A 10,475-nucleotide genomic window follows, 5' to 3' on the forward strand; every position below is an offset into this window, starting at 1 on the left:
TCAGCCAAACCCATCTTCTAATTAATCTCTTTTGACATTTTATTGCTCGTCTAAACTATAACATGTTTAGGCATGTGTCCGACGAGTATCGAGTGTCCGGGTGTTGGACACGGTGTCGGACACGGGACGGCTACTTAGGAGGAGTGTCTGTGCTACCTAGCTTGCCATTATAGTAGGTCTTCTGAGAGACGGTCTTTTAATAAGCTTTATTGAGAGACCATTGTACAATTTAAAAAAAAAAAAGTGGTACTAAAGGTAATAAAATAGGTACAAATCATGATTAATGATAAAATGGGTACATTTATTATGTAAATAGATACGAAATTACTATGTCACGATCAACAATAAAAGGGGTACGAAATACAAATAAAAGGGTACGAAAGATTGGTCTCTCAATAACTTAGTGAGAGACCGTCTCTCCCAAGTTTTAGTGTTGCCATTATAACCACTTCCAACACTGAAACTCAATTATTTTACGACAAAAATAAAGGGAGTCTTACCTTCGCTAGACGCCCCCACAATAATCCTTGACTTATCTTAAAGCCTTAGCTAGGAAAACATCTTCTAATGAGACCAATCACTCTCATAAGAATTGACAATGTAATATTACATAAAGTTTACAAAATGTCCGGCACAACAACAAAACTTCAAAGCAGTGAAAATGGACAATATATATGGCTCAAAGCTAATATTCAAGATGACATAAGACGACTAACAAAAATTATCCTTCTGAAACATGTCACCACCAAAGACCAACATTGTCATATAGGAAATTATTAACATCATAAACCAAGATGCCAAATTATTCATTGTCATAACTATACATAACAAATTATTTTAGATCCAATTTTGTATTGCACAAACCATACAAAATTTTCCTTTAGTACGCTCCATATATATCCAAGTATATCACATAAGGGATACACTCATCACAACTTAGAGAGATGGACAAAACATTTACAAAGTTTATTAAAATAACAGGTAGAGCAATAACCTACTTCCCCCATATGTTGTCACAATATACATAATATAATAAATGAGTCACAGATTCAAGTTATCATTATCTGTATCAAAATTAAGCATCACAATTCTAGAGTAATGACAAGGCATAAAAAATATAATCTCAAACATGTCAACCAAAACACTAATTCAGTGTATTTGTGCATATTAATATGACTGTATGATAATGTACCACGTTATTACATTAAGATTTTGTTCTCCTTAACACATGAATATCAACACAATAAGAAAACAAACTAAGTAAATGATTATATACACGAGTATAATCCATCATGTAAAATTTACCTCCAAAGAAAAACCAAATGAATGAGAATTAGATCACCGAATGAACATTCTCTCATGCATATGAACAATAAATCATATGTGTCACCGATCTCGATCTTATCGTACGTATTAAATACTACATTTATGGTTAGTGTGTCATTAAGTATAACCACGGTTTACATCCGTATCCAACAATTTGAGTACTCGAACACCCATACCATGGAATTAAAAGAAGTCGGGTGAGCATAGACAAAGATTATTCCACACGTCCAAAAAAATTACGAGATATTTGACTAAAAAAAAATATAGCTATGAACGGTTGACAAAGTCAGAGTATGTAGATAGAAAAAAGGAACATAGTAACATATCAACAATGGCTATATAAACGCACATATACACTACATGTCAAATGATAAAAAACTCATCAATAAATAAATATATGTAACAATTTCATACTATCAAATAGCAGAATCAGTATTTCTCTATTTGTCATTATTCATCCATATGAATTAGCAAAAATAAACATAGTCATATCGCCTTAAATAAAAATTTAACGAGCAGAAATTTTATTTTTCAAAATTCAACTTTAGACTGTAGGCGGTATGACTATTAGACGTACAAAAAACTTACAGAACTTGAAGAGAAAGATGTGGTGGCGTGATAGAATCACTGCCCAAAAATTGAATTTGCCCCACTCGATACACACGGCCTTTTGGCAACCAACCCCAAGGGTTACACGACGTCCGAGTCTAAGGTGTACGACAAAGACTCAGAATGAGGACTACTTGCAGAACATTGCCAAATATTAGCTTTATACAAGAGAAATATTTAGAGAGGAATAGAAGAGAGAATAATTGTTACGTCTTTTTTGTGTGGTAGAGTTGGGGTTTATATAGTAGTGAAATGGGTATAGTAAATCACAAATTTAGTATCGTAAAATGGTAATTTTAGGATACTACACAATCAATGTGGAAAATCCCATAAATCAAGTATGGGAGAATGCACAATCAATTTGGAAAACTATCCCATGAATAAATTGGGAATTACAATTTGCTTCTTTTGAAGCACTAACTCCAACAAAGTTAAGTCAAAAGGAATTTGATGAAGAGATAGGAAAATTGAAAAGGTTAGCGATAGAACCTCTCCAGAGAAAATCAATGTCAATAGCGATTCTGAAATATCAGATGACTTAGAAAGTTCAAATGAATCTTCTGACGAGGATAATTGTGGATATCTTGCAACTCCCCCTTTTCGAGTCAAAATAATGAGGTGTGAACTTGTCTTACCAACCTGGCCCGACACAAGACCATGTTTTCCGTGTGGGTGATGAATTCGACAATGCGGTCCAATTTATAAAAGCTATAACAAATTATCGTGTCCATTATGGCAAAAATATCAAGTACTTTAAGAATCATAGAGACAGGGTGGGTGTGAAATGTAAAGCAAATGGTTATACTTGGAAAATTTGGGCTTTATGGGGAGGTCAGAAAAGAACATTTCACGTAAAAACAATTTCTCGACAACATGTTTGTGGGAGAGGTAAGAATGTGAAAAATATAACTGCTGCATGGATTTCTGAAAATTATCATTCTAAATTCAAGGTCAACCCTTATATGAAGTTCCAAGAAATTGTAGATACCATTTGGTCTGAGAGAGGTATTGAAGTGTCAATATTCACAGCACACAAGGTAAGGAAGAAAGCTCAACAGCTTATTCTTGGTGAGTATATGGAGCAATATGGATTGCTTCACAGGTATGCCATGGAAATTCTGAGATCCAATCCAGAAAATACAGTAAAGTTTCACTTAGAAAATGGTGTTTTTAAGAGAATTTATGTATGCTTCTGTGCTTTGAGAAAGGGATTTCTTTCTAGATGTAGACCTTTTATTTCTATCGATGGATGCTTTTTAAAAGGTCCTTATGGAGGACAACTTTTGGTGGTTGTTGGGAGGGATGGAAACAATCAAATGTTCCCTATAGCATGAGCCATTGTTAAGATGGAGAACTATGAATGTTGGAAATGGTTCTTAGGTTTGTTGGCTGATGACTTGAATACTACTCATGGAAGTGGATATACTAGAATGTCAGACCAACAAAGGGGTTTGATAAAAGCTGACATTGAAGTATGGGCAAAAGGTGAACATAGATGTTGCGCGAGACATGTATATTGCAACTTTAGAGAAGTTTTTGGCGGAGGCCAAGAGTATCGACGAGCATTCTGGAGGCTTGCTAAAAGCACCACTGATAATGAGTTTATTGCGAAAATCCTAGAGTTCACTGAGATTTCTGTTGAGGCCGCTGAAAATATTCTTAACAGAAATTACAAGAAATGGTGCAGAGCCTTCTTTTCACCAGAGTCGCAATATGACAATGTTGACAATAACATGTCTAAGGTTTTTAATGCGTACATTCTTAAACCAAGACAGAAACCTGTTATTACTATGCTTGAGGATATCAGAGAGAGTTTGATGGAAAGGATGCATAAGAATAGAGATTTTATTGCAAACAAAGATGTCTCAATTTGTCCAAGAGATCAAGAGAGACTAGAGAGATCTAAGTTCGGTGCTAGAGGATGGTTAGCGTTTTGGGATGGAAAAATTTGTTTTAGAGTTAGAGAGGGTACAGCACAAACAAAATATGTCGTGAACTTGTGTTGGGTTTTCTTAATTGATGATGACAGACCCATTTAACTTGTGTTTTCTTAGTTTATTATTTCAGGCTTAATCGATCAATTTGCTTATTCTAATCATTTAAGGATCGTCAAGTATTGGCTACCCAAGACATAGAGTCGGTTGGTCATGTTATGTAAACGTTGGAAGAGTAGAATACTTATAACATAGACAGTCTGACATACCGTTACCTGTAACGGGTAATGGTATTCTTGACTATCTAGTTTGACCTGTCACACTTGAAGCAAACTTCTCATTTCAAAATATTTTACAAAAGGCTCTCTCAAATCAGTTTAGGCTTTCTAAAATATTTGAAAAGGTGGTGTGTTAAAAAGAGTTTGTAAAGACTAGTTCAAAAGATTTCCCTTTTCATGAAACAACTTTTTCTTAACTTTCCATGAACCTTGTTTGGCTCTTTCCTTGTTGTCAATGGATTGTCCTCTTGCTAATGGCATCTCTTCTTTATTTCTGAAAAGCCACAGATATTTTGAGGCTAAATACAAACTCTCTTTTCTCTCTTTTGCTCCTTAGAAGTAAGCCCTTTTGGTGCTAGTTTGGAAAGGTCAACCTCTTTTGTCTCTTGACCAAAGGACTTGACCACAAACCCTAGCTTTCATCCTCTCGTCCCTCTTCTATAAAAGGAGCACCACTCCTCACTTTGAAAGCAAGACTTTTCCTGAGAATTTTCTTAAGTTTGCAAAATTGGTTTTAAGTTTAAAATCATTTTTACATTTTGCAAAAGCTTTCAAAGTCTTCAAGTGTTACAGTCACAACAACTGTTACTTTAAGTATTAAACTCTTTCACTTATGAACCGTTTGATCTTGTAAGTTGTCCGTATCAATTCTTGTTAAGAATCAGTCCGTGGAAACTTGATCTTTGTAAACGTTCTAAGTAAGAGTGTAAATTTCTAGGACGGAGTAGTCCTTAAACTTGTGTCGCAACCGGAGTAGGTTGTTGGTGTCGCAACCGGAGTAGGTTGTTGGTCTTTTTATTGTACGGGTTTTTAGTAGTCGGAGTAGATCACTAAAATATTCAATAAAAAGTAGATTGGACGTAGGCTTTTGAGTATTAGCCGAACCAATTCAAAAATCTTGTGTTCTATCTTTGTTTACTTTTATTCCGCTGCATTTGTTTTTATCAAATTTCTTTGTTTGCTTTACTTTGAAGTAACAGTTCTCTATACTGTCACATTCGTTTTGTAGCTTGTACTTCATATGCTAAGAGACGAATAGCAACAGCCGGAACCATTGTTACCCTCACGGTTTAGAAAGTAGTTATATTTCAATACTCGTTTAATTCATCAATATTAATCGATGTATTCACAACTTCTCCACATCATCAAACAACTTACTTTAATCCAATAAAGTTTTAGTTGAAATTTTAAAATAGTACCTAATTCACCCCCTCCCCCTCTTAGGTACTTGAATCCATAAACTCTTCAACTTGTCAGCCAGAACTTGCAGTTGTAATGCATGGAATCTTACTGGCGTACCATGCAATCATGCCGTAGCAGCTATTTGGAAAAAAAAAGTCCATCAACCTGAAGACTACGTCGCTGATTTTTACCAGAGGGCGACATATTTAAAGGCTTATGCGCATTTCTTGTAACCCCTAAATGGTCCGCAAGAATGGCCGCAAACACAAATCGATTCTATATCACCCCCTCCTTTGAAGAAACTAAAAGCTTGCAGGCCCGCAACTAAGAGAAGAAAACAAGCCGGTGAGGTTATTAACAAAAACAGAATGAGTAGGGTTGGAAATGAGATTAGGTGTAGTAGATGTGGTGGTTCTGGACATAATAAAAGGAAATTTCCATTGAGTAATGAATCGTCTTCAAGTGAGATCTTTAAAAATCAGCAGCCCGAAGTGATTGCTCCAACAAAAATGCATAGCAAGGGTATGGGTCTTTGTACGTATACAAATGGACATCAAAGACTTGGCCAAGTAAGTATTTATTCCTATTTTTTTTCCTTTATTTGTCTATTTACATATGATACCATCGTTTTAGTATAAAAAATAAATACCTAATACTACTAACAGAAGTCAGCGGTAAGTAGGGTCGATCTCCACAGGAAGGCTAAAGTATCTATCTGTCAATGTCGTCTATCTAGTAACAAATGGGGGTTTCTGAATTGTTTTCTAAACTACTGAAGGTTCAAGGCAAGAGAAATAAAGGCAAGAGCAATAAAGTGAGAAAAGTCTAAGGATGCGACCAGATAAAGAGAAATATGTCAGGATTTCGGTTCACCATGGCAGTTCACTAACTCAGTCATAAACAGTCCAGACAATCTACTGTGAGAAGGTAAAGGGAAAGGTCCTTCTGGTCCGTTATCCACCTTAGATTACAACTAACTTAACTTCCGTCCTCATTATGGTAGTCTATTGTTCATAGCAGGTCTGTTCATTCCAATCTTCCGATCTAGGAGCGAATTTAACCAGAGTAATATCGTTTAGAAGCGTGCACTCAACTAAACATATTACAGTTATATTGCTATGGGCACAGGTTCTCACAATTAATTATCTAGCCTGTTCATGACTTCATCAATTTTCTACCATGGCTCCCCTAATCCTAATATAGGAGAATTAGCTACTCATGCTATCGATGACAACAATAGAAATAACAATGAATATGCTAAGAGACATGATAAGAGAATTAAAGGAAGAATTATATACTAACAATGATAACAATAGAATAAGAATTAAAAGACAGTCAAGCAAAGAAGAACAATGATTAAGAAGAAGCAAGAATTAGATTAAGGGAAAGAGAATGATTACAAGGTTTGGATCTGGAGTAAAGAGAAGCAAAGCAAAAGTAGCAGCAGTAATTAAGGGAAGTAAAGGTAGAGTATTAAGCGTTCCAAGTGTAATTATGACCTAATGACGACTTCCCTTATATAAGGAAGCGATTATTAACATAAATTAAACCTAACATGAAATAGAAATCCCGCGTATCTAGCTAAACCACTCGATCGAGGCATTCAATTCCTCTCAATCGAGTGATATTCCAGCAAAACTCCTCGATCGAGCAACTTGGGCTCTCGATCGAACACCTCCAGAATAGCTCCCTTCGAGAACACCTGCATCTGCCAATTCCACTCGATCGAACAGCAGAATCTCTCGATCGAGCAAATAGCCACTGAAAATAGCCTTGACTCGTTTGGTTAGCTTCAAATGACCTCCTTCACGCTTCCCGAGGTACGGTATTCTGCTCCAAATCTCCATCTCCTTAAAATGCATGCTAAGAGGAACGAAAAAGGTACGATATCGCCACTTTAAGGTCCATTCTTGCAAATGAGACAAAACGAACCAAAGTAGCCAATTCCGGGGCATTTTGCAATACAAAGCGATGATAAAGACATAGAAATCCGTGCTATAAAAAGGCTAAAAAGACTATATAAATTGCACGTATCAAATCTCCCCAAACCGAACCTTTACTCGTCCTCGAGTAAACTAAATGCAGACTAATGGAACGGATATAAAAACTCATAGCTAGCTATAACTTGTCTACTCAAACCATTTTAATGCAATCAGAACTAACAGTTATAGCTACAACAGTCAAGCGCAAACGAGTTGTCGGGTGTCTATAAATAAGCTGACATGTCGACCCTGCAAGACCTTTAAAATCGGACTCTCACGGGTCACTCTTCTCTCATGAAGCAAAGGGTGAATGTAAATGTGTAAGAGAAGAAGAGAAATAAGTCACTCGCCTAAACTACGACCCACATAGACATGCATGCAACAAAAATGATAGACGATTCTAGTTACCATACATACATTCCAACCAAACAGTGTCCGTCACAGCCGAGGGCATACAATAGATATGGGAAAGTGAGGCTACAGGTAAGAAAAGGCAAAATGATTATGGGATATATGGAGGTAAAGCGTCAAGCTAGCACCTAAACAGACCATACAAGAACATCCAATTGTCAGCTGATTACGGGATCAAACACAGGTGCCCTTCTTTGGCACAAAACTCACTAACCAAAAACAACAACTCCTCAAATGATATAGAATAAAGCATAGGAGTAAGACCGTCACAAACTTCCCTTTTTTAACACGGTCTTTTCTTTTTCTTTTTCTATTTTTTTCTTTCTTTTCCATGCTTTTTTCATTTTCCTGCTTTTCTCGTTTTCTTGCCCAAATTCTTTTCTCTTTTTTTCATTTTTTCACAACTTTTTTTCTTTTTCAATTCAACATAACCTCCTTTCTTTTCTTTTCTACCAACTCCATACGAAATAGAACAACCCAACTCGCATCAAGGAGAGATATACCGCAAAAATTACACTAAACTAGCTTGACAGGCAGGCTTAATTTGGGTGAAGTTAATGGGTCAAAAGGCTAAGTTTGGCTAATGTGGAGCTAAATGGGTGAAAGTGAAAGAAAAGGGAAAAATTGCAAGCACCTCTCTGCATGTGACACCGACCGTAAACCCGAATGTATGCAAGCAAAAAGAAATCGAATGTCATAAAAGTGCAAATTATTGAACATGTTATGCAAGGAGTATACTACTCTCAAATTCCTACATGAACTAGTCATGAATGACACCAGTTATATGGCTCTAATAACTCAGAAATTTTAAAGTAGTTTGCCAATTTTTTCAGGTCAAGTCTATATGATCAGTTGTATTTTTGACACTAACTCGTAGACTATGTGCATGACAAAACTAATAACTATCAATCTGATGCAAGGCCTAAGTGAAATGACAAGTTATAGTGCAATATCATCATGAAAATCTACCGTTCCGACTCGACCTATATGCAAAATGAAACGTGATTTTTTGATTTTTTCGAAATTCTCTATTTTTTTTTATTATTATTAATTTTGAAATAAAATACGATGCAAACAGAAAAATAAACGTGAATGCAAAACAAATGCAAATGCAGACTCAAAGGATGCAATACCCTCCCCTAACCAAAATGGACAACGCCCTCGTTGTCCTCTAGCATACACCAGCAGTATATATACGGGGAAAGAGATAAAACAACCAATAAATGAATGAAAAATAAATAAATAAATAAATAAATAAATAAATAAAGGAGATGAAAAATAAAAAGAAACAGAAATACTCACAAAATGACGAACTTCCCCAAACCAGCCAGAAAACTGGGGAAGTGAGTAGACCAATAGTTACTTGTCAGCCTCCTCCTCCTCCTCTCCCACCACCGTGTAGTTAGGATCTCGCTCCTGCTCCCGTCTGCTTCTCTCGTCAACTCGAGCTCTCTCTTCCTCCTCGGCCGTGTCCGCCTCGCTCTCTGGCTGTGGGTACCCCTCCGCCGGGAACCGGTAGAAAGAAGGGTGTGGCCATCCGTCTGGAACAGGGCGTCCTCTCCGCATGTGATACTCGTATAGAGGAAACAAGGCAAGTGCCTAGTCCCGCTCCATACGAGCCTGCCTGGTGCACATCTCAAGAAGAAGACATTCACGACGCCCTTGGTCCATGACCTCGGGCGCCAAAAAGGGTGGAGGAGGAAAAAAATTAACCGACAAAGCCGGCTGTGTCACAGAAGGAGTAGGGATAGGGGTCGGTGTAGGCGTGGGTGTGGACGTGGACGTGGAAGTCCGCCCAGCCTGAATCGGTGTGGACCCCTCTCCAGTCTCAGGTCGCTTCCGCTTCTTAGAAGCGGGAGCGGTGGAGGCAAAAAGTGGAAGGTGGTAAGAAGGTAGAGGTGGAGATAACCCACCCGTCACAAAGGTCAGAGGTGTAAGACGGGGTAGGTCGGGAAATGGAAGGGTCACAGACCTGGAGCTACAAATCTTCCAGGTCCGCTGGTTTGAAGCTAACCAAAACATCGCCAGCATGGCGTTAATATCTAAGTCCGCTTCCCTATCTATGTGTCTCAGGCCTCTGGGGAAGTCAGTGTAAAGGAAACGGGCAATGTAGGAAGCTATGCCTCCGCAAGAAATCGTACCCGTCACCTTCTGCCCGACATCGTTAAAATGTTGAGCTGTCAAGTAAGCAATGTTAAGAACAAAGGGGTCAGCGCTATCAATGTTCAGATTGTAATACCCCGTAATTTGATAATAATTTATATAAATAATTTACGTAATTCGAATAATTAATTAATCGTATTTTATTATAGTAATTGCAAATAAGACGAGAAAGGTAAATGATATATTATGAAGGAAGTACATGGGGTTGTGTGCCATGGCTTAAGGCCAGTTGGTAATTAAGTAAAGACGGGTTTATAAGTGTGAGTCGGGAATTAATTAAGCAAGGTATCTTCTAATTAGAATAGGAGCGGGTTTATTAATTTGAGTCGGATACTAATTAAACCTAGACTATATAAAGGGACCTAGAAACTCTACACTCACATACATTGACCTAGGGTTGCCGTGGAAGAGAGGAAGAGCATTGGTCGTAGGATTCGCATATCGTCATCGGCATTCAAGCAAGGTAAGACCGTCTCATAACTACTCGCCTTAAGACGAAAATAACTTGTTAATTAAACCGCTATAGGACGAACCTAGGGTACCGTTGTGACCGTGGAAGACCAGGGAGTGATTAGACCCTCTTTTGACCA

The 10,475-nt window shown here is 37.5% G+C and overlaps 1 protein-coding gene across 1 annotated transcript; it reads left to right on the top strand.

Annotated features, from left to right (window-relative positions):
• Nucleotides 1-3,281: 3,281 nt before the first annotated feature.
• Nucleotides 3,282-3,974, top strand: LOC141641436 (uncharacterized). The gene has a single exon (XM_074450096.1). The coding sequence runs from the start codon at nucleotides 3,282-3,284 to the stop codon at nucleotides 3,972-3,974; it is 693 nt and encodes a 230-aa protein (XP_074306197.1).
• The last annotated feature ends 6,501 nt before the right edge of the window (nucleotides 3,975-10,475 follow it).

The sequence above is a fragment of the Silene latifolia genome, chromosome 2 (assembly GCF_048544455.1).
Source record: "Silene latifolia isolate original U9 population chromosome 2, ASM4854445v1, whole genome shotgun sequence".
NCBI lineage: Eukaryota > Viridiplantae > Streptophyta > Magnoliopsida > Caryophyllales > Caryophyllaceae > Silene > Silene latifolia.

What these genes read in the sequence shown, in the direction of transcription:
- LOC141641436 (XM_074450096.1), top strand. Translation starts at nt 3,282, where the DNA reads ATGGAGAACTATGAATGTTGGAAATGGTTCTTAGGTTTGTTGGCTGAT.